The sequence below is a fragment of the Oncorhynchus kisutch genome, linkage group LG17 (assembly GCF_002021735.2).
Source record: "Oncorhynchus kisutch isolate 150728-3 linkage group LG17, Okis_V2, whole genome shotgun sequence".
NCBI lineage: Eukaryota > Metazoa > Chordata > Actinopteri > Salmoniformes > Salmonidae > Oncorhynchus > Oncorhynchus kisutch.
The window spans coordinates 78,702,999-78,728,836 of record NC_034190.2 but is presented as its reverse complement, the minus strand read 5'-3'; the positions used below and the strand labels follow the sequence as shown (position 1 = coordinate 78,728,836).

The window sequence follows — 25,838 nt, the reverse complement described above, 5'->3', positions numbered from 1 at the left end:
GTGGGGGGGACGATTGAATCCATTTTAGAATAAGGTTGTAACGTAACAAAATGTGGAAAGAGTCAAGGGGTCTGGATACTTTCCCATTGCACTGTACAATAGGCCCACTAATATTCTGTTCTTCCAAAATACATTTTCTTCATATCATAATGATATGACACAGGCCATGGCAAAATGTGTAGAATTGTAGCAAATTAGCTTTAAACTGCCATTTTTGTCCCATGGCAAAATAAATAGAATTTCATGGCAACCAAATGTCACTTAGGGCCCCCAAAATACCTGAAATATTATGGCCCCCCAAAATATTAGGGTCCCTCATAATACCTGGATCACAAGGACTGCAGGGAAAGCACTTGTCCAAGCCGTTAGCTGTATTCATGTAGGTCTGTCCTGTACAGGGTATGCAGGACGTGCTGGACACCAATGTACAGTCCTTGCGGACAACCAAACCTAACAAAACAAAACATGCCATTACATTGTACATGCATTTACAATGTAGTGTATTGTTTATATAGTTTGATATCAATCTATGTTTCATTCCTTAACAATGTAATATAATTGTGTGAAGTTTAATTTTGCATTACAATAGAACTAAAATAAATGTATATTATGTACAGTAGTGTAAACAAGTCCTTGATGCCCTTACCCTTTCCACACATTGGACAGCACTGACCAGTGTTAGATTTGTACTCTGCAGGGCCACACTTGCTTCCAGATGCAGGTATGATCATGTCTGGGTTAGAAAATAGAGAAATTAAAGAAAAGCAATTATCTACCATTACTACCATATATTTAGTATTTATTTGTAAAAAAAATTGGGGAGGGTCATGTAATTTGTAAATCGATGAAATGTCATATTGCTCAGGGTTTGAGGATTAGTTGATTATTATTGTCTCATGTGTGCCTCATGATGCCCCTCATCCCTGATTCTCTGCTGGGCAATATCAAGTGTGCCTAGTGTGGTCTCAATCAAATGTTCCATAGCCTATAGTATAGGCTATAGAAAGAGCTTGCACGGTGAAGCACAGGGCAAAGTGATATTTCGAAGAAAATGTACTTTCTTCCTGAGTTTTTGCTCTGTTGGGATGGTGTATATAAAACTAGGCTACACTGCATTACACATGGCAATGGATAGGAGTTCCCAATCATGGGCCCTGGCCTGGCCTGCCCTGCTCATGCAAACCTTTTTGTGCTGCCTAACCAATATGACTGTGGAGGCGAGTCAACATCTATGTGCGCAGACTAGGACGACAGACCTGGTCAGTTTGAGACAGAGCGTGAAGATGACATGGAGGATTTGAGTTTATTTTTACAGGGACAGTGCACATTAATCAATGTTTCAGTAAAAGTGCAGTTTTTAGCCAGCCGGCTAATATTCAGCAGCAGTCCCTGGGCAGGTTATTAAAAACAATTACAATACAGACAGTCATTGAGCAGTGAGCACACGCAGAGCAACATAGGACAAGCCAGACGTAGCATGCAGACAGAGCAACATAGCACAAAAAGCAACAAGACAAAAATCCATAAAAGCAACAGTGTTTGCAGCAATACACAGCTAGGGATTATGTTCACAAATCTGATTAACCTTTAGCCATATCTTCATGTTTTTTTGGAAGTGTGATAGGTGGTGCAGTTACAGTTGAAGTCGGAGGTTTACATACACCTTAGCCAAATAAATTTAATCTCAGTTTTCACAATTCCTGACATTTAATCCTAGTACAAATTAGGTCAGTTAGGATCACCACTTTATTTTAAGAATGCGAAATGTCAGAATAACAGGAGAGAGAATTATTGTTTAACTTGGGTCAAACATTTCAGGTAGCCTTCCACAAGCTTCCCACAATAAGTTGGGTGAATTTTGGCCCATTCCTCCTGACAAAGCTGGTGTAACTGAGTCAGGTTTGTAGGCCTCCTTGCTCGCACACACTTTTTCAGTTCGGCACACAAATTTTCCATGGGATTGAGGTCAGGGCTTTCTGATGGCCACTCCAATTCCTTGACTTTGGACTTAAGCCATTTTGTCACAACTTTGGAAGTATGCTTGGGGTTATTGTCCATTTGGAAGACCCCATTTGCAACCAAGCTTTAACTTCCTGACTGAGGTCTTGAGATGTTGCTTCAATATATCCACATCATTTTCTTTCCTCATGATGCCATCTATTTTGTGAAGTGCACCAGTCCCTCCTGCAGCAAAGCACCCCCACAACATGATGCTGCCACCCCCGTGCTTCACGGTTGGGATGTTGTTCTTTGGCTTGCAAGCATCCTCCTTTTCCTCCAAACATAACGATGGTCATTATGGCCAAATAGTTCTATTTTTGTATCAGACCAGACGATATTTCTCCAAAAAGTGCATCCTCCTTTTCCTCCAAACATAACGATGGTCATTATGGCCAAATAGTTCTATTTTTGTATCAGACCAGACGATATTTCTCCAAAAAGTACCATCTTTGTCCCCATGTGCAGTTGCAAACCGTAGTCTGGCTTTTTTTATGGCGGTTTTGAAACAGTGACTTCTTCCTTGCTGAGCGGCCTTTCAGGTTATGTCGACATAGGACTAGTTTTACTGTGGATATAGATACTTTTGTACCCGTTTCCTCCAGCATCTTCCCAAGGTCCTTTGCTGTTGTTCTGGGATTGATTTGCACTTTTAGCACCAGGGTATGTTCATCACTAGGAGACAGATCGCGTCTCCTTCCTGAGCGGTATGACGCCTGCGTGATCCCATAATGTTTATACTTGCATAGTATTGTTTGTACAGATGAACGTGGTACCTTGGAAATTGCTCCCAAGGATGAACCAGACTTGTGTAGGTCTACAATTGTTCTTCTGAGGTCTTGGCTGATTTCTTTTGATTTCCCCATGATGTCAAGCAAAGAGGTACTGAGTTTGAAGGTAGGCCTTGAAATACATCCACAGGTACACCTTCAATTGACTCAAATGATGTCAATTAGCCTATCAGAAGCTTCTAAAGCCATTACATCATTTTCTGGAATTTCCCAAGCTGTTTAAAGGCACAGTCAATTTAGTGTATGTAAACTTCTGACCCACTGGAATTGTGATACAGTGATACAGTGAATAAGTGAAATAATCAAGTGAAATAATCAAGTTTTCAATCATCAAGTTTGCGGACGACACTACAGTGGTAGGCTTGATTACCAACAACGACGAGACGGCCTACAGGGAGGAGGTGAGGGCCCTCGGAGTGTGGTGTCAGGAAAATAACCTCACACTCAACGTCAACAAAACTAAGGAGATGATTGTGGACTTCAGGAAACAGCAGAGGGAACACCCCCCTATCCACATTGATGGAACAGTAGTGGAGAGGGTAGTAAGTTTTAAGTTCCTCTGCGTACACATCACAGACAAACTGAATTGGTCCACCCACACAGACAGCATCGTGAAGAAGGCGCAGCAGCGCCTCTTCAACCTCAGGAGGCTGAAGAAATTCGGCTTGTCACCAAAAGCACTCACAAACTTCTACAGATGCACAATCGAGAGCATCCTGTCGGGCTGTATCACCGCCTGGTACGGCAACTGCTCCGCCCACAACCGTAAGGCTCTCCAGAGGGTAGTGAGGTCTGCACAACGCATCACCGGGGGCAAACTACCTGCCCTCCAGGACACCTACACCACCCGATGTCACAGGAAGGCCATAAAGATCATCAAAGACAACAACCACCCGAGCCACTGCCTGTTCACCCCGCTATCATCCAGAAGGCGAGGTCAGTACAGGTGCATCAAAGCTGGGACCGAGAGACTGAAAAACAGCTTCTATCTCAAGGCCATCAGACTGTTAAACAGCCACCACTAACATTGAGTGGCTGCTGCCAACACACTGTCTCAACTCCAGCCACTTTAATAATGGGAATTGATGGGAAATGATGTAAAATATGTCACTAGCCACTTTAAACAATGCTACCTAATATGTTTACATATCCTACATTATTCATCTCATATGTATATGTATATACTGTACTCTATATCATCTACTGCATCTTTATGTAATACATGTATCACTAGCCACTTTAACTATGACACTTTGTTTACATACTCATCTCATATGTATATACTGCACTCAATACCATCTACTGTATCTTGCCTATGCCGCTCTGTACCATCACTCATTCATATATCTTTATGTACATATTCTTTATCCCCTTACACTTGTGTCTGTAAGGTAGTAGTTTTGGAATTGTTAGCTAGATTACTTGTTGGTTATTACTGCATTGTCGGAACTAGAAGCACAAGCATTTCGCTACGCTCGCATTAACATCTGCTAACCATGTGTATGTGACAAATAAAAATTGATTTAATTTGATAATCTGTCTGTAAACAATTGTTGGAAAAATGACTTGAGTCATGCACAAAGTAGATGTCCTAACCGACTTGCCAAAACTATAGTTTAAAATAAATGTGTGGATTGGTTGAAAAACTAGCTTTAATGACTCAACTAAGTGTATGTAAACTTCCGACTTCAACTGTATGTGTCTGATGGCATTGTATTCCAGACATGGGAAGCTCTCACAGAGAAAGCAGATTGACTAAAGGTGATTTTCCTTAAGGGAACTATATAGTCACCTCTCATGGCAGACCTTGTGGATCTGCTGCCATGTTTGGGTTTTCTGTTTAACAAAAGTACTGAGTGGAGGGGGAGCCAGGCCATTTAGGATCTTGAATACAAGACATGCTTCGGTGTATTGCACAAGATTTTTCCAACTCAGGAGCGCATGCTTTCTGAGGATATAACAGTGATGATGGCTATTGGGCTTCCTATCAAGCACTTTGAGAGCCTGTTTGTAGATAGACAATGGGTTTAAATGTTGAACAGCAAGCTTGGGCCCAACTAGTCAAGCAGTATGTTAAGTGGGGGAGTATCATAGATTTGAAGTACAGCTTTGCTACCTCTGTAGTCAAACAATTTCGTATAAATCGGAAATGAGCTAGGCTGAATTTGGTTATTTGAATGACCTTTTTCACTTGCATTTTAAAAGAGGTTGGAATCAAGTATGATGCCAAGGTACTTAAAATCAGATACCACCTGGAGCTTCTCCCCTGACATATCGACATCTGGCTCAGTAGCATCTGTTGCCCTCTTTGTGAAGAACATGCAGACAGTTTTTTTTCACATTGAGATGCAAACATGAGTCACTGAGCCACTTTGTAACCTGGGCCATTACAGTAGTGAGTTCTTGTGCAGCTTGTTGTTTGCTCTTTGCATGCACATATCACTGTACCATCTGCATACAGATGACCAAGGCCCTTCTCCCCGATTGCTCAGTTTGGCCGGGCGGCCAGCTCTAGGAAGAGTTTTGGTGGTTCCAAACTGCTTCCATTTAAGAATGGAGGACACTGTCTTCTTAGGGAACTTCAATGTTGCACAAATGTTTTGGTACCCTTCCTTAGGTCTGTGCATCGACAAAATCCTGTCTCGGAGCTCTACTGACAATTCCTTCGAACTCATGGCTTGGTTTTTCTATGACATGCCCTGTCAACTGTGAAACCTTATATAGACGGGTGTGTGCCTTTCCAAATCATGTCCAATCAATTGAATTTACCACAGGTGGACTCCAATGAAGTTGTAGAAACATCTCAAGGACAATCAATAGAAACAGGATGCACCGGAGCTCAATTTCAAGTCGCATAACAAAGGGTCTGAATACTTATGTAAATAAGGTATTTATGTTTTTAATACATTTGCAAAAATGTCTAAAAACCTGTTTTCATTTTTGTCATGATGGCTATTGTGTGTAGATTGCTGAGGAAATTGTTTTATTTAATCAATTTTAGAATATGGCAGTAATGTAACAAAATGTGGAAAATGTCAAGGGGTCTGAATACTTTGAAGGCACTGTATACTTCCTTATTATTCCACGCTGTTCCCAATAATAACATTTAATGGACACAGCAATTTAATATAAAGATAAATAATCTCTGCAATAATTTACCATATGGCCCTTTTCCTATAATAATATCTCAATCAGGGGACTGGTCCTCAGTGCTGAAATAGCAGCTGCATCTGCTAATTACATGGACAAGGGGTACCTGATCAGTAATCCTAAATCCAGTGTAACGGATGTGAAATGGTTAGCGGTGTCCGCGCTAAATAGCGTTTCAATCGGTGACGTCACTTGCTCTGAGACCTTGAAGTAGTAGTTCCCCTTGCTCTGCAAGGGCCGCGGCTTTTGTGGAGCGATGGGTAACGATGATTCGTGGGTGACTGTTGTTGATGTGTGCAGAGGGTCCCTGGTTCGCGAGGGGACGGTCTAAAGTTATACTGTTACACCAGCAATGCTACTCTGAGACACTTTGTGAATACAGGCCTACAGTAGATCTTTCCTAAATTGTAGGTGTGTAAGTGGTGGCCTGGTCTGTCATTTGGTCTCTGTAGCCTCAGGCCTTTCGCTCTTAATCTGAATCTTTCACCCTGCTCTCTACCTCTTCATTGTCACCCTGTCAAATGATGTCAATCTCCGACCCCTCCATTCTCCTCCTTCCCTAAGCCAATGCCCCCAACAGACAGAATAGCAACAGCAGAATTTGTATAATCAAACATTGTATACAAAATAGCAGGGGAAAACATTTAGAATACATAACATGGCAAACATATAGTAGAACAAATCAAATAGATAATAGGCTACAGAACATTTATCTTGATGGGAAAACAGCAATGTGTAAAGTGGTTTAAACAAATATTCCGTTGAATACATGTAATATCTACAGCGAGCTCTTTTCAGTGGTTTCACTTTGTAACGGGTGCACTGCGTGGCGTTTGGAGAAACTGTGTGACATCTTCGGACCTTATTTTTTACGATGCATCATAGGGTGTAGCTCTGCATGACAGCTAACCTGTAGTAACCTCAACCGGTCATCTGGTAGCTGGACGAGACAAGCCAACTCTAAGGTGCAAATATTGGTTATTCGTAGTTGTATATCGAAATCATGTGATGTGATTGGAGTTTTCAGATACAGCCTAGCAAGGCGTATCCAGTCTAGATGCTATTACTTTCACTTACCGAGTTGAACCAGTACAGCACAGTACAAAAGCCATACACGTGATATTGACATTGTTCGCGTAATCGGACTAGTTGTCGCTCTCTTGCAATAGCGAGCCGTTAAGACACTTTATAACTAATTAACAAAAGTCTGAAACTATCACGTACTGACTAGCTACAAGCTAACATTAGATAGCTACGTGTATTATGTGCCTTTCGTGTATGCCTAATAGCAAACATTTTAATGAACGCATAGATTGTTTGCTTATGTTTGAACTTTTTAAAATAAATATACATTTATATAACGACAGAATATTTGCCTGTCACGTTTAGACTTGTATCTTGTCAAATCTATAAAACAAGGTGTTCACTGCTCAGGCAAACCGCATGGCTACTATTTCAATCTCCTTCCGCCCACATTCATCAGACCAGTCACGAGTCACACCCTAGAGACAAAACGTTTACGAGGGTGCAATTCAGAGCGTTGTCAGATCACCTCATACCATTGCAATCAGTCGTCAACTATCATCAGAAATCAAGCGATATGAATCAGAGCAACTATCATCAGAAATCAAGCGATATGAATCAGAGTGGGGTGCCGCCTGACCCACTAGTTGGTCAGAAGGTTCAAATCAACGTTTCATATCTTGGTGTCTTATCATATCTTGGTAGTTTATTGAGAATGACACAATAACGCGAGATCACATTTCCAGCATGTCCGACAACCAGAACTCCCTTGCCCGCCATAGGAAGAAAAATGGTAATTAATAAATAACAAGTGAGCATTGCATTTGCAGCTTCAAAATTAATAAAACATTTCAAACGTAGTTTTAAAGGTAACCTCTGAACGAGCTCCGGCAATTCGTGGCTCAGCTTGACTGACTGGCATGATACACTAGCACAGGAAACCGCCACCATCGAAATGAATGGCAAGCGGGAGACCTTTGGGCGGTGCGAAGTTGGCGTGGGAGGCGGTGATAAATATAAACTTTTCCAAAGTTCATGCAAATCACCAGCGGCGATCGCCAATCATATCGAGTGGTTCCCATGACGAATTTGATGCTATGCCACCCAAAGCTGGAGACTTTTTTTCAGCAAAGATGGCTGACAAAAATACTAGGATGGAAAGCAAAAGTGATGTCATAAATAATCATGCAAAAAAATGTACAGCTGACAGGAATATGTTAGTTTCTGTAGAGACATGGGTATGCATATTTTTTTTTAATCACAAAGTTAATTTACAAAAATCAGGATTTAGCAAGCTAGCTGGCTAGCTTGATGGGTGTTGTGACATGAGTATTACATTGTAACTCATGTTGAATGTTTTAGGGACTCCTGAAACAACCAGCAATCCAGGCTGTCCTCCTGTGAAACAGTGGATGTAAATAATCTAGCCAGCTAAAGTATTTACTGCAAATTGAATGTACAATTTTGTAAGCTTGCCTTGCTGATATTTGCCATGCAATGCAGATAGATGAAATAACATATGTTCTTGTTTATTGGGCAGTGGAGGATAACAATACCTGTATGCCTATGGATGTGTAGCTAGCTATCTAGACAAACTGGGAATTGAGTAACTGTAGTTGACATAGCTAAGTAAAAGGAAGAATACTCTTGTTGCAATGTGAATGGCTCTTAAAAGAGCCTTTGTGCATAGTGTAGTCTATGGTGTTGCCAGGGAACAGCACCCTCTTCGAAAGAAGTAGGAGGTGAAGATCTCCCGCACACGGATTGCCTCTCTTGCTGCGTTGTTGGACCCCATCCTTGAAACATCCTGCAGAGCAGCAGACTTCTCCTCTGGCACGCGGCGGCGAGCTGCAGATCCCCTCCTGGTCCTCGTGTCCATCCTCATGAAGTTATGCAGGACAAAGGTAGCACTGACACACCTGAGTTCCTCCAGGAGGCAGTCCCAGATGGCCCTGGTCACCCAACCTTGCAGTGCCCTACACGTTATCTGTAGGCAATCGATTTGAAGGAATCTCCCGTTAGAAGGTATCTGTAGGAATTTGGAAGACAATGTAATTATTAGACTTTTACATCACCAGGTCATGTGGATTACTAAAGTATAATATCCCTGATAACAAATCATGATAACATTTTATTGATAGATGAATGGGCACACGTGTGCATGTTTAGCATGTGACAATAACAGTATCATATCAAGGATAGAATCACAAATGAATACATAAATACCACTTGAAGCTTGATGATGAGTTGATCATTTGAATCAGCTGTGCAGTGTTAAGGCAAAAACAAACACGTGCACCCTTTAATTCCCCAGGACTAAGAACCACTGCTCTTCATTGGGACCTCTTTATATGTAGACTGGCTTTCATAGCTCTCTTTATCTGAGGACAGAAAACCTCACAAGAAACAGACTTCATTATATTCTAATTACACCGCACAGAATATTATGTTACTATTATCTCCGTCCTCACTACTAGGGACAGGAACTACACAAAAGTACCTACCCTATCCAGAATAGCCTACTCTCTCACTTTGACAGTTAGGGCTGCTATCCTTTCACCCTCCTCCATGGCTGTTAGCTAGCTACCTACAAATGCATTTGGAGACTGTTTTTTACAGTGATAAATACATCAAGATTTTATTTCACCACGTAGGCCAGTTGAGAACAAGTTCTCATTTACAACTGCAACCTGGCCAAGATAAATCAAAGCAGGGCGACAACAACAGAGTTACACATGGAATAAACAAACGTACAGTCAATAACACAATAGAAATGGTCTATATACAGTGTGTGCAAATGAGGTAAGATTAGGGCGGTAAGGACAATAACTAGGCCGTAGTGGTGAAATAGTTACAATTTAGCAATTAAACACTGGAGTGATAGATGTGCAGAAGATGAATGTGCAAAGAGAGATGCGGTGTGCAAAGGAGCAAAAAACAATATGGGGATGAGGTAGTTGGATGGGCTATTTACAGATGGGCTGGAGGCAAGTGTTGAACAAATCACCTAGCCACATACTGGTGGTGTTCCTGCCTGATTACGTTGAAGACGTTGCATTGCATCAACCAATGGTTGTGCGTCACATTATTGACTGTCAGTCATTACATTCCTATATCATATTGGGTGGTTAGCTGATATGTTAAACACCTATCCAAGCTTGCACAATTAAGAGCATCCTGTCGGGCTGTATCCGCCTGGTACGGCAACTGCACCACCCACAACCGCAGGGCTCTCCAGAGGGTTGTGAGGTCTGCACAACGCATCATCGGGGGCAAACTACTTGCCCTCCAGGACACCTACAGCACCCGATGTCACTTGAAGGCCAAAAAGATCACAACCACCCGAGCCACTGCCTATTCACCCTGCTACTCCAGAAGGGGAGGTCAGTACAAGTGCATCAAAGCTGAGGCCGAGACTGAAAAATAGCTTCTCTCTCAAGGCCATCAGACTGTTAAACAGCCATCACTAACACAGAGAGGCTGCTGCCTACACAGACTTGAAATCATTGGCCACTAGGGTTGCAAAGGGTCGGAAACTTTCCGGTAAACTTCCGGAATTTGTTTTACTTGCTATATTGTATTTACTTTGCCACCATGGCCTTTTTTGCCTTTACCTCCCTTCTCACCTCATTTGCTCACATTGTATATAGACTTGTTTATACTGTATTATTGACTGTATGTTTGTTTTACTCCATGTGTAACTCTGTGTCGTTGTATCTGTCGAACTGCTTTGCTTTATCTTGGCCAGGTCGCAATTGTAAATGAGAACTTGTTCTCAACTTGCCTACCTGGTTAAATAAAGGTAAAATAAATAAATAAATGGGTAGTTAAGCCCGGGAATTTGGGGAATTTTGCTTAAATTCATCAAAAAAGTTAACTTATAACTGTGAACCTTTTTTGTGGGATACTCATAAGGCAATTCGAGGTCATATTTTGGTTAAACTTTCCCCAATTCAATGGAATTGCAACTCTCTGCATGCACAGTGCACTCTTCCATCACATGTGCAGCTGATTCTCAAGATCTTGCACACTAATGAGATGCTATTGAGCCCACACTACTACACTGTCTGAGCCAAGGACTACATGCTTTCTGGTAAATTTTGATTATAATACTGGGTGGGGTGAATATATTTTATGACATACATTATTTTTTGTTAACTAGTAAATAGTAGCCTACAGCAAAGTGTGTTTAAATCATTTCTAACTTGTTAACAATGTCTGCTTGTTAGTTTTTGCTGCCATGTGGGTTTTAGCTTGAGCCTGCTAGCTGAGAAGTTTTCATTCACATTTCCATATATGTTTCAATTTGGTCATTGCTCATCCATATATTTATATGTACATATTATATGTACATATTCTTGTTAGATTACTTGTTAGATATTACTGCACTGTCAGAACTAGAAGCAATAACATCTGCTAACTATGTGAATGTGACCAATAACATTTGATTTGAGATCTGATAGGTGTCTGCAATGTAGTCAGGCAGGAATGCCACCCACATGATATAGCGGAGCAGTATAGAAATCTAATGCCCGGACTGCGCAGTCGATGACGTGGCATTCTAATTACGTGCTATGCAACTATTGGTTGATGCAATGCATTATCTGCAATTTGGTCAGGGCCTGGAACATGAATCTCAACTAGCTGACTCATATGTTCGGACTGAATACCCACAGGATGGTAGATCTCCAGGAAGAGAGTTCGGTAGATCTGTTGTAACCTATGCAAGTACTGGTCGTATTTATTGTTGCGGACCGTAGCAGACATCCCATTTTCAATGGAAAACTAAAAACATTAGTTTCTTATAGGACAAGTTGCGTATTCCCTTACCGTTTGTCCATTTTTATTCTGTTTGGTGCTTATTGAAAACGACCCCTGTACTGCCTCTAACCAAGTCCCCGGCTTTTGTGGGCACGTTGCCACACGACGGCTCGTTTGCACTTCTATAGTTTCAGTTTTGTTTTTGTGCAGAGAGAAGTCTCACGCATTGGCTGACCCAGATTCTACTTTATTAAGGAAGACTGCCACTGCTCACGGGAAAGATCAAAAGGAATGTTCTGGTCGTGGTCTCCCATTTCATCTGTGTGTAGTGTCTTTAGATTGGTCTGTTAAACTGTTCACAGCAAGACTCTTTATTACCACAGAGTTGGTTGTAATTACTTTTGGTACATGATGAGTTTTTGCCTAAGGTTTTAGTTTGACTGTATTAGTAGACAAGTAGACCATTATAATGCAGTGTGAATTGCATTGACTCTTGAATTCCAAGAGAAGTATACAGCTGTGCCAGGAAAATAACCTCTCCCTCAATGTCAACAAAACGAAAGGCTGATCGTGGACTTTAGGAGACAGAGGGAGCACGCCCCCATCCACTTTGACGGGATTGCAGTGGAGAAGTTCCTCGGGGTACACATCAGACAATCTGAAATGATCCACCCTCATAAACAGTGTGGTGAAGGCACAATAGCGCCTCTTCAACCTCGAAGAGGTTTTTAGGATACTCCGGATTTTCCATCTGTAGATGCGCCGAGTTTATTAATAGTATGACTGTTTATAAAGCAACTGCATGCTACAGTTACGGTTAAGGTTTAGAATAAGTGTTAAGGTTAGTAGATAATTAGTTGCAATGTTAATGATAGTCTGTAGACTATCAAAATAAAGTGTTACCATACACTGTAAACGTATTCATTTTGGCAAACAGAGCGACAAGTTATACTATAGTAGGATATCAATGGGATTGAGTAACATACAAAAGCATGCTCCTGGTCTCCCGGGATGTTTAATTACCGTTTTTCCTTTTCAATCACTGGTGCAATATGTTACAAGTATGTGGTACATTTTCACAACTATTAGCACATAAAACAGATCAACATGGGACATGTTTCAAAACAATAACATTTAATTGACTGAGTACAATAAACATATTCAACGTCACTTGTTCACTGCACCAAATCATACAATTGACATATATTACGTCCTAGTATTGGCTTTTCACAATGCATTATTCACATAACGTTTCATATGATTTCCTTGTCATTTTTTTTTTTTTTTTTTCACCTTTATTTAACCAGGTAGGCTAGTTGAGAACAAGTTCTCATTTGCAACTGCGACCTGGCCAAGATAAAGCATAGCAGTGTGAGCATACAACAAAGAGTTACACATGGAGTAAACAATTAACAAGTCAATAACACAGTAGAAAACGAAGGGGGGGTCTATATACAATGTGTGCAAAAGGCATGAGGAGGTAGGCAAATAATTACAATTTTGCAGATTAACACTGGAGTGATAAAAGATCAGATGGTCATGTACAGGTAGAGATATTGGTGTGCAGAAGAGCAGAAAAGTAAATAAATAAAAACAGTACGGGGATGAGGTAGGTGAAAAGGGTGGGCTATTTACCAATAGACTATGTACAGCTGCAGCGATCGGTTAGCTGCTCAGATAGCTGATGTTTGAAGTTGGTGAGGGAGATGAAAGTCTCCAACTTCAGCGATTTTTGCAATTCGTTCCAGTCACAGGCAGCAGAGTACTGGAACGAAAGGCGGCCAAATGAGGTGTTGGCTTTAGGGATGATCAGTGAGATACACCTGCTGGAGCGCGTGCTACGGATGGGTGTTGCCATCGTGACCAGTGAGCTGAGATAAGGCGGAGCTTTACCTAGCATAGACTTGTAGATGACCTGGAGCCAGTGGGTCTGGCGACGAATATGTAGCGAGGGCCAGCCGACTAGAGCATACAAGTCGCAGTGGTGGGTAGTATAAGGTGCTTTAGTGACAAAACGGATGGCACTGTGATAGACTGCATCCAGTTTGCTGAGTAGAGTGTTGGAAGCCATTTTGTAGATGACATCGCCGAAGTCGAGGATCGGTAGGATAGTCAGTTTTACTAGGGTAAGCTTGGCGGCTTGAGTGAAGGAGGCTTTGTTGCGGAATAGAAAGCCGACTCTTGATTTGATTTTCGATTGGAGATGTTTGATATGAGTCTGGAAGGAGAGTTTGCAGTCTAGCCAGACACCTAGGTACTTATAGACGTCCACATATTCTAGGTCGGAACCATCCAGGGTGGTGATGCTAGTCGGGCATGCAGGTGCAGGCAGCGACCGGTTGAAAAGCATGCATTTGGTTTTACTAGCGTTTAAGAGCAGTTGGAGGCCACGGAAGGAGTGTTGTATGGCATTGAAGCTTGTTAAAATGTTAAAATACATACCAAATATGACTTAAATCAATCGATTAGCTCAAAACTGATAACTAGTAAAACAAATTGTATAGTGTACATATACAGTGGACAGATTCACATAAGCTTCTTAAGAAAAAAGTTAGATATATTGTTGAGGAATTTCACTTAAACTCTTAAGATTTAATGATTTTAATTGTTTAAAATAATCAATACTGAAACTTTCAGATGAAGTTTGTAAGTGAATTAAACAAGTTCAATTTCTTTCATGAGCATATTCTCTCACTGCCCAGAGTTTAAAACAAGGGATTAGCTATCTTAAAATTAAGAACAAATCCAACAACTTTATTTTTAAGAAACACATTTCTTTTAAACGTATTGCTTAAAGAGAAACATAAGAAATAGCAAAGTTTATATTCCTCAAAGGTTCTTGGTTCTAAAACTTTCATAGGTCTATAGTTAAGGACAAAATCTGACAGAAAATCTCACAAGAAACAGACTTCATTATATTCAAATTACGCCGCACAGAATATTATGTTACCGTTATCTCCGTCCTCACTACTAGGGACAGGAACTACACAAAATGGCAGCTAAGAAGAAACTCACAAAACCTTAAGGTTTTGTGAATCTCGGCCCTGCTCTTTCCATGAGATACAGTAGACTGACCAGGTGAAAGTTATGATCCCTTATTGATGTCACTTGTTAAATCCACTTCAGTGGAGATGAAGGGGAGGAGACAGGTTGTAGCGGTATTTATTAGAGCGGGGTAAAGAATGATTTTGTTCGGGCGCCAGGCAGGTATTAACCATGCCGAAAGGAAAAGAGTAGAATAGAGAGAGTACCACTACCAGACCCACACACATCAGCAGAAGAGACTGCCTAGAGTGTAGCCTGTTTACCAGATAGCCAGTGGAGAGAAAAGAGAACACACACCATATAAAACCCACATCACAGCACAGGGGTAACCCCAACAAGAATACCTCATACAATAATAATACTAATAATGGCAGAGCAATTTAACAGCAACTTCATACAAGAACGAACCCAGTCATCAGAGGATTTGCAATAATCTGTACTATTGTCCAGTGGAGGAGTGCAGAGGGAATGAATGTGGGGGGTGTTCATAGACACAACAAAGGCCTTAAAAATGTCCACAATCTTCTCGGCCACATGTCATTAGTACACCTCAATACAGTTCACAACTTGCAAGCAACCTCCCTTTTAACGAACATGTCCACCCAAATACTTCTGGCAGGCAATAATAGTCCAGCTCTAATGAACTTCAATGGGAAGTGCATTGGAAAAATAGAGTCTGTTGCAGGGTAAAGCACTGGAACGATAGAGGGAAGAGAAAAAGAGAAAGAGAACCAGAGAGATCTTAGCTGTGGTCTTCAGGCGTGCCGGTGTACTGTCTGACTGTCCGATGGTTTGTTGGTTTGTATGTTAAAGCTTAGCAACAATGTTGCTACTAATCCATGCGATCCATAACGGGCGCGGTCCCAAACGAAAACAACCACGACCTAGAGCGATTACACCGATGATTGAGTTAAATACTTTATAAACTACACACGCTGAAAACAAACAAAACTTCTGCAGCACAGCCCACACAATGAAACTGTCGCGCCACCCAAGAGCTCCTCCCCAAAGAGCTGAATGAGCTCTCTTTATTTCCTCCTTCCTTACTGCTCATGCACTCTTAAAGTGGCAGCGCACGGTGAAGGCTCCGAGCAGATTTCGCCACAAGGTTAAAGAAGAATTTCAAAGCCTTGAGACAATTGAGACTTCGATTGTGTATGTGTGGCATTCAGAGGGTGAATGAGCAAGACAAATTATTTAAGTGCCTTTGAACGGGGTATGGTAGTACATGCCAGGCAACGCTGCTGTTTTTTTTTTTATAGTCAACAGTTTCACATGTGTATCAAGAATGGTTCACCACCCAAAGGACATCCAGCCAACTTGACACAACTGTGGGAAGCATTGGAGTTAACATGGGCCAGCATCCCTGTGGAACATTTTCGACACGCTGTAGAGTCAAATAAAATAAAAGTGAATTTGTCACATACACCGAATTCAACAACCACATCTTACCATGAAATGCTTACTGACAAGCCCTTAACCAACAATGTCGTTTTAAGAAAAGTAAATGTTAAGTAAAAAACTGATGAGTAAAAAATTGAAAATAAAAGTAACAAATAATTAAACAGCTGCAGTAAAATAACAATAGCGAGGCTATATACAAGGGGTAGCTGTACAGAGTCAATGTGCGGGGTCACCGGTTAGTCGGGCTAATTGAGGTAATATGTACATGTAGGTATAGTTAACAGGTTAGCTGTTCAGGAGTCTTATGGCTTGGGGGTAGAAGCTGTTCAGAAGTCTTTTGGACCTAGACTTGGCACTCCGGTACCACTTGCCGTGCGGTAGCAGAAAGAACACAAGATCAACAGCTTCTAGATGTGAGCCATTACCAGCCTTTCAAAGCACTCCATGGCTACAGACGTGAGTGCTACGGGTCTGTAGTCATTTAGGCAGGTTGCTTTAGTGTTCTTGGGCACAGGGACTATGGCGGTCTGCTTGAAACATATTGGTATTACAGACTCAATCAGGGACATTTTGAAAATGTCAGTGAAGCCAGTTGGTCAGCACATGCCAGGAGCACACGTCCTGGTAATCTGTCTGGGCCCGCAGCCTTGTGAATGTTGACCTGTTTAAAGGTCTTACTCACGTCGGCTACGGAGAGCATGATCACACAGTCGTACGGAACAGCTGATGCTCTCATGCATGCCTCAGTGTTATTTGCCTTGAAGCGAGCATAGAAGTAGTTTAGCTCATCTGATAGGCTCGTGTCACTGGGCAGCTCGCGGCTGTGCTTCCCTTTTTAGTCTGTAATAGTTTGCAAGCCCTGCCACATATGACGAGCGTCGGAGCCGGTGTAGTATGATTCAATCTTAGTCCTGTATTGACGCTTTGCCTGTTTGATGGTTCGTCGGAGGGCATAGCAGGATTTCTTATAAGCTTGCGGGTTAGAGTCCGCACCTTGAAAGTGGCAGCTCTACCCTTTAGCTCAGTGTGAATGTTGCCTGTAATCCATGGCTTCTGGTTGTGGTTACGTACAGTCACTGTGGGGACGACGTCCTCAATGCACTTATTGATAAAGCCAGTGACTGATGTGGTGTACTCCTCAATGCAATCGGAAGAATCCCGGAACATGTTCTGGTCTGTGATAGCAAAACAGTCCTGTAGTTTAGCATCTGCTTCATCTGACCACTTTTTTATAGACCGAGTCACAGGTGCTTCCTGCTTTCAGGAGGATAGAATTGTGGTAGATTTACCAAATGGAGAGCAAGGGAGAGCTTTGTACGCATCTCTGCTTGTGGAGTACAGATTATCTAGAATTTTTTTCCCTCTGGTTGCGCATTTAACATGTTGATAGAGATTAGGTAAAACTGATTTAAGTTTCTCTGCATTAAAGTCTCCGGCCATTAGGAGGTACCGCTCTAGGTGAGTGGTTTCCTGTTTGCTTATTTCCTTATACAGCTGATTGAGTGCGGTCTTAGTGCCAGCGTCCGTCTATGGTAGTAAATAAACCGTTTTTTATGTCCCGTTGGTAGGATATTCGTGATCGTACCTCGTCTAATTTATTGTCCAATGATTGCATGTTGGCAAGTAATATTGACGGTAACGGCAGCTTTCCCACTCACCGTCTGCGCGGTAGGTATGGTGTTCTTTGGATGCAACTCAGCATTCTTTGTCCTCCAAACACAACGATTTGAGTTTTTACCAAAAAGTTATATTTTGGTTTCATCTGACCATATGTCATTCTCCCAATCTTCTTCTGGATCATCCAAATGCTCTCTAGCAAACATGTACTGGCTTAAGCAGGGGGACACGTCTGGCACTGTAGGATTTGAGTCCCTGGCGGCGTAGTGTGTTACTGATGGTAGGCTTTGTTACTTTGGTCCCAGGTTTTTGCAGGTCATTCACTAGGTCCCCCCGTGTGGTTCTGGGATTTTTGCTCACCGTTCTTGTGATCATTTTGACCCCACGGGGTGAGATCTTGCGTGGAGCCCCAGATCGAGGGAGATTATCAGTGGTCTTGTATGTCTTCCATTTCCTAATAATTGCTCCAACAGTTGATTTCTTCAAACCAAGCTGCTTACCTATTGCATATTCAGTCTTCCCAGCCTGGTGCAGGTCTACAATTTTGTTTCTGGTGTCCTTTGACAGCACTTTGGTCTTGGCCATAGTGGAGTTTGGAATGGGACTGTTTGAGGTTGTGGACAGGTGTATTTTATACTGATAACAAGTTCAAACAGGTGCCATTAATACAGGTAACGAGCGGAGGACAGAGGAGCCTCTTAAAGAAGAAGTTACAGGTCTGTGAGAGCCAGAAATCTTGCTGGTTTGTAGGTGACCAAATACTTATTTTCCACCATAATTTGCAAATAAATTCATAAAAAATCCTACAATGGGATTTCTGGATATTTTTTTTCTGCCTGTCATAGTTGGAGTGTACCTATGATGAAAATTACAGGCCTCATCTTTTTAAGTGGGAGAACTTGCACAATTGGTGGCTGACTAAATACTTTTTTGCCCCACTGTAGCTGACGTTGTAGCGGTATTGTTAGAGGGGTAAAAAATGTAAATTGTTGTGGCAAAAGATGCTGTGGCAAAAGGCAGGTATTAACCTGCTGAAAGGAAAAGAGTATGATAAAGTACCACTACCAGAAACACACATCAGTAGAAGAGACTGACTAGAGCGTAGCCTGTTGGCCAGATAGCCAGTGGAGACTAGAGCGTAGCCTTTTGGCCAGATAGCCAGTGGAGACTAGAGTGTAGCCTGTTGGCCAGATAGCCAGTGGAGACTAGAGTGAAAGCCTGTTGGCCAGATAGCCAGTGGAGACTAGAGTAGCCTTTTGGCCAGATAGTCAGTGGAGACTAGAGCGTAGCCTGTTGACCAGATAGCCAGTGGAGACTAGAGCATAGCCTGTTGGCCAGATAGCCAGTGGAGACTAGAGCGTAGCCTGTTGGCCAGAGGAGACTAGAGCGTAGCCTGTTGGCCAGAGCCAGTGGAGACTAGAGCGTAGCCTGTTGGCCAGATAGCCAGTGGAGACTAGAGCGTAGCCTTTTGGCCAGATAGCCAATGGAGACTAGAGTGTAGCCTGTTGGCCAGATAGCCAGTGGAGACTAGAGTGAAAGCCTGTTGGCCAGATAGCCAATGGAGACTAGAGAGTAGCCTTTTAGCCAGATAGCCAGTGGAGACTAGAGCGTAGCCTGTTGGCCAGATAGCCAGTGGAGACTAGAGCGTAGCCTGTTGGCCAGAGGAGACTAGAGCTTAGCCTGTTGGCCAGAGCCAGTGGAGACTAGAGCTTAGCCGGTTGGCCAGAGGAGACTAGAACGTAGCCTGTTGGCCAGAGGAGACTAGAACGTAGCCTGTTGGCCAGAGGAGACTAGAACGTAGCCTGTTGGCCAGAGGAGACTAGAATGTAGCCTGTTGGTGTGGGTGAAATTATATACATGATTTGGTAACACAAGAGAAAGATACAAATATGGGTTAATTTCTTGTTCTGGTAAAATGCATTGTCTATTGTATATGGCAGGAAGCAGATAAAGGCCGTGAGGGTATGGGGTAGCTGAGAAACATTCCTGGACCAGCTGTATATACAAAGATCAGAGGGATAGAAAAAGAAGGGGATCAGACAAAGGACCAACTGATGGCTTATAGACAACAATCACATCACAGGGGATACACAAGTCTATTTGATCTTAGATAACCATATAAAGAGAAGGCGACCAGGGCAGCTGAACACAATAAAAACTAGAGATGAAAGACACACACCAAAAGGGACACTTGGAGTTAATTACAGGGTCTAAAACACAGGATACAGGAAGAGGGACATATATTATCTTTAGGTCAAAGCAAAGGTCTGGTCATCATTGTAAAACTGACCGAAAGCAGAGGTGGGAGTTATTGGGCTGAACAAACAGGATGGGATGTAACTGTATTTGCATTGGGGGATGAACTGATAATGTATGTGTGGGTATAAAATGAAGAGTGAGAGCTCTGGAAAGGTGTGTGTTCCGCGGACCACTCCGGCTTGAGATACCTTGATATTAAAAGCCTATTGATTTTTACAAAGTTCTTGAGTGCGTCATATTCGAGCCGATTTGCCACTACATTGGCCAGAGGAGACTAGAGTCTAGCCTGTTGGCCAGAGCCAGTGGAGACTAGAGGGTAGCCTGTTGGCCAGATAGCCAGTGGAGACTAGAGCATAGCCCGTTGGCCAGATAGCCAGTGGAGACTGGAGTGTAGCGTGTTGGCCAGATATCCAGTGGAGAGAAAAGAGAAGACACACAATATCAAACACATGTCACAGCACAGGGGTAACCCAACCAATAATACCTCAAACAATAATAATGCCAGAGCAATTGAACAACTGACAAGGATTTTTTGCAATATTCTGTATTACCTCCCAGTGGAGGAGTGCAGGGGGTATGAATGGGTGTGGGTGGGTATGTCTGAGTGTGTGTGGGGGGGAATTCATAGACAATACAAAGGCCTCAAAATGTCCAAAAATCTTCTCGGCCAAATGTAAATAGTCCCACACAAAATCAATAAGTTCAAACAACAATAAATAATAACTCTCACGCAAACTCCCTTTAACTAAAATGGCACACCAAATAGAACTGGCAGGGGACCAATAGTCCAGCGACACTGAACATCAAAAAGAGCGCATAGGGAAAAAAGAACGTCTGCTGCAGTGAAAAGCACTGGAGATAGAGGGAAAATGAGAGCTGTTGACTGCAGGCTTGCAGTGTGTCCGTCTGATACAGCTGATGGTTTGTTGGTTTGTTTTTCAAAGCTTCGCAAAAAATGTTGCTACTACTCCAGTCAAACAATGACAGGAGCTAAAAATAAACAAGAGTTGCACACCCTGTCAAACTGCCGCGCCAACCGAGAGCCAAAAGAGCTATCTTCATTTCCTCCTTCCTGACTACTGATACGCCCTTAAAGTGGCAGCGCAGGGTGAAGGCTCCATGCCGGATTTAGCCACAATGTATATAATGTTGAGTCATCTGCATACATAGACACACAGGCTTTACTCATGCCTGTGGCAGGTCATTAGTAAAGATTGACCAAAGTAAGGGGCCTTGACAGCTGCCCTGGGGAATGCCTGATTCTACCTGGATTATGTTGGAGATGCTACCATTAAATAACCCCCTCTGTGTTCTGTTAGACAGGTAACTCTCAATCCACAGTATAGCAGGAGGTGTAATGCCATAACATATACAGTACCAGTCAAAGGTTTGGACACACCTACTCATTCAAGGGTTTTTATTCATTTGTACTATTTTCCACATTGTACAACAATAGTGAACACCTCAAAACTATGAAATAACACATATGGAATCATATAGTAACCAAAAAAGTGTTAAACAAATCTAAATATATTTTAGATTCTTCAAAGTAGCCACCCTTTGCCTTGATGACTGTCACGATCTTGGAAATAAGCGGACCAAGGTGTAGCGTGAATTGAGTTCCACATCTTTAATTACCAAATTGAAACTAGATACAAAATAACTAAATTTACAAAGACCGTGACAACGTAGTGCCCAAACACACTAACAGAAACAATATCCCACAAACACAGGTGGGAAAAATAGCTACTTAAATGTGATCCCCAATTAGAGACAACGATTACCAGCTGCCTCTAATTGGGAATCATACAAAGCACCAACATAGAAATTATAAACTAGAATACCCCTTAGTCACGCCCTGAACTACTACACCATAGAGAAACAAGGGCTCTCTATGGTCAGGGTGTGACAATGACAGCTTTGCACACTCTTGGCATTCTCTCATCCAGCTTCACTTGGAATGCTTTTCCAACAGTCTTGAAGGAGTTCCCACATATGCTGAGTACTTTTTGGCTGCTTTTCCTTCACTCTGCGGTCCAACTCATCCCAAACCATCTCAATTAGGGTGATGTCAGGTGATCGTGGAGGCCAGGTCGTCTGATGCAGCACTCCATCACTATCCTTCTTGGTCAAATAGCCCTTTCACAGCCTGGAGGTGTGTTTTGGGTCATTGTCCTGTTGAAAAACATATGATAGTCCCACTAAGCTCAAACCAGATGAAATGGCGTATTTCTGCAGAATGCTGTGGTAGCCATGCTGGTAAGTGTGCCTTGAATTCTAAATAAATCACTGTCAGCAGCAAAGCACCCCCACACCATCACACCTCCTCCTCCATGCTAAATGGTGGGAACCACGCATGCAAAGGTCATCCGTTCACCTACATTGAATCTCACAAAGACACGGCGGTTGGAACCAAACATCACAAATTTGGACTCATCAGACCAAAGGACAGATTTCCACCAGTCTAATGTCCGTTCCTCATGTTTTTTGGCCCAAGTAAGTCTCTTCTTATTATCGGTGTCCTTTAGTAGTGGTTTCTTTACAGCAATTCGACCATGAATGTCTGATTCACGCAGTCTCCTCTGAACAGTTGATGTTTAGATGTGTCTGTTACTTGAACTCTGTGAAGCATTTATTTGGGCTGCAATTTCTGAGGCTGGTAACTCTAATGAACTAATACTCTGCAGCAGAGGTAACTCTGGGTCTTCCTTTCCTGTGGCGGTCCTCATGAGAGCCAGTTTCATCATAGCACTTGATGGTTTTTGCAACTGCACTTGAAGAAACTTTTAAAGTTCTTGAAATGTTCTGGATTGACTGACCTTCATGTCTTCAAGTAATGATGGACTGTCATTTCTCTTTGCTTATTTGAGCTGTTCTTACTATAATATGGACTTGGTCTTTTACTAAATAGGGCTATTTTCTGTATACCACCCCTACCATGTCACCACACAACTGCTTGGCTTAAACTCATTAAGGAAAGACATTCCACAAATCAACCTTTAACAAGGCACATCTGTTAATTGAAATGCATTCCAGGTGACTACCTCATGAGGCTGGTTGAGAGAATGCCAAGAGTGAGACAAGGCAAAGGGTGGCTACTTGAAAATATATTTAGATTTGTTTAACACTTTTTTGGTTACTACATGATTTCATAGTTTTGATGTCTTTACTATTATTCTACAATATAGAAAATAGTAAAAAATTAAAACCCCTTGAATGATAGGTGTGTCCAAACTTTTGACTGGTACTGTAGGTTTTTCCAACAGTACACTATGATCGATAATGTCAAAAGCCTCACTGAAGTCTAACAAAACATCTTACACAGTCTTTTATCCATTTCTCTCATCAAATCAGTCATTTGTGTAAGGGCCATGCATGTTGAACGCCCTTCTCTATAAGCGTGCTTAAAGTCTTAATTTATTTTCTGTAAAATACCTTTGTATCTGCTCAAAAAAACTGTTTTACAAAAGTTTATTAAGGTTGGTGACAGGCTGATTGGTCGGCTATTTGAGCCCCCAAAGGGTGCTTTACTATTCCTACGTAACTTTTGCTTCCCTCCAGGCCCGATGGCACACACTTTTTTTGTAACCTTAGATTGAGGAGTTGGAAAGTAGGAGTGGCAATATCGTCCGCTATTATCCTCAGTAATTTTCCATCCAAGTTGTTCATATACAACAGTTTTTTCACCTCTTCCACACTCACTTTACAGATTTCTAAATTACATGTTGTTTTTTTCACCTTTATTTAAAACCAGGTAGGCAAGTTGAGAACAAGTTCTCATTTACAATTGCGACCTGGCCAAGATAAATGTAACGCTCGTCTGAAGAAGAGGACCAAAGCGCACCGTGGTACGTGTTCATGATTATTTACTCAACCTGAACACTGAAACAAAATAACAACGTGGAACAAAATGAAACAGTTCTGTCTGATGCAGACACAAAACAACTACCCACAAAACAACAGGTGGGAAAAAGTTGCCTAAGTATGATTCTCAATCAGAGACAATGATAGACAGCTGCCTCTGATTGAGAACCACACCCGACCAAACACAACGAAATAGAAAACATAGAAATAAAGAAACTAGAATGCCCACCCTAGTCACACCTTGGCCTAACCAAAATAGAGAATAAAAACCTCTCTATGGCCAGGGCATGACAATAAAGCAAAGCAGTTCGGCAACAAACAACAACACAGAGTTACACATGGAGTAAAACAAACATAGTCAATAATACAGTAGAAAAATAAGTCTATATATACACGATGTGAGCAAATAAGGTGAGATAAGGGAGGTAAAGGCAAAAAAAGTCCATGGTGGCGGAGTAAATACAATATAGCAAGTAAAACACTGGAATGGTAGATTTGCAGTGGAAGAATATGCAAAGTAGAAATAAAAATAATGGGGTGCAAAGGAGCAAAATAAATAAATCGGTAGTATAGTCAGTTTTACAAGGGTATGTTTGGCAGCATGAGTGAAGGATGCTTTGTTGCGAAATAGGAAGCCAATTCTAGATTTAACTTTGGAATGGAGATGTTTGATGTGAGTCTGGAAGGAGAGTTTACAGTCTAACCAGACACCTAGGTATTTGTAGTTGTCCACATAGTCTAAGTCAGAATCAATCAGTCACAATGCTTGTCTTTCATCATTTGATCAGTTATACTTTGATGTGTAGGTCTCGTGTTTGTTGCTGGCATGTCATGCCTAAGTTTGCTACTCTTGCCAATGAAAAAATGATTTAATGAATGATGGAGCTGAGTTTACCTCCAAAGCTTTTTACTGTCATTCTTTATATAATGTATCTTTGTTTAATAGTATAGTTTCTTCTTCTTTTTGTTCAGTTTAGTCACATGATTTCTCAATATGTAGTCGGTTTGCCAATTGGTTGTGGAGACAGACTTATTTGCCATTGCTTTTGCCTCATCCCTCTCAACCATACATTTTTTAAATTCCTCATCAATCCACTGGGATGTAAACATTTTTACAGTCATTTTCTTAAATGGGTGAGTAAGTGGAGTAAGAGATTTCATAAATGTGTCAAGTGCAGCATCTGGTTGCTCCACATTACATCAGGCATAAGGGTCAACCTAATTCTCCTAACCTGCTACGTTAATTATCTTAATCTGCTGCATGAATTCTTCTAAACTGCTTCCAGTCGTAGCTGTGTCATAGTGGCATGTTTTTAGGGAATCTCAAGCGCATTTGAAATTCACAAACGGTTGTCTACAATCAGCAGAGATAGAAGAGGAAGCGAGACACCAAACTTCCTCATTTTCTCTTTACATTACAGTCAATGTAGAGAGGCAGCAGGGTAGCCTAGTGGTTAGAGCATTGGACTAGTAACCGGAAGGTTGCAAGTTCAAATCCCCAAGCTGACAAGGTACAAATATGTCGTTCTGCTCCTGAACAGGCAGTTCCTAGGCTGTCATTGAAAATAACAATTTATTCTTAACTCACTTGCCTAGTTAAATAAAGATAAAATGTATTTTTTAATGATCTAAGCTGCCCAGAGCCAGTTGCTATTGCATTGGTGTCTCAGGGAGAACCACCCGATTAAGCAGACCCAAACTAACCATTTTGTTCAGTGGTAAACAATGTTAATTTCTCCACCATGCCCCTTCGCTGTCAGTGTCAACTGTTGGCCCAGTTGAAATTCTTTCAATGTGCATCCTTCCAGGAAACCCATGTGGAGACAATTACCTGTCCATTCAGTGAGTTTTCAAGGAAGGATGCACTTTTTAAAGGAAGGTCAATATAATCCTTCTCATTTGGAATCTCTAAAGATATTAAGAATT

At 41.8% G+C, this 25,838-nt stretch overlaps 1 protein-coding gene across 4 annotated transcripts in view; it reads right to left on the bottom strand.

Moving 5' to 3' along the window:
- Positions 1-13,043, bottom strand: part of LOC109876011 (tumor necrosis factor receptor superfamily member 14) — a 29,795-nt gene extending 16,752 nt beyond the window's left edge. For 2 of the 4 annotated variants that reach the window (XR_002252900.2, XM_020468481.2), the window contains exons 1-3: positions 7,017-7,228; positions 647-733; positions 325-450 (exon numbers count right to left, since the gene is read on the bottom strand). Coding sequence is in view for 2 of the 4 variants with exons in the window: in XM_020468481.2 (XP_020324070.1) it covers positions 325-450; positions 647-733; positions 7,017-7,068 (265 nt within the window). In the remaining 2 variants the exon portion in view is untranslated. Of the gene's footprint in view, positions 1-324; positions 451-646; positions 734-7,016; positions 7,230-7,836; positions 8,992-9,188 lie in introns of those variants that run through there. The other 2 variants (XR_004203737.1, XM_020468485.2) reach the window with 2 other exon arrangements.
- Between the last annotated feature and the right edge of the window lie 12,795 nt (positions 13,044-25,838).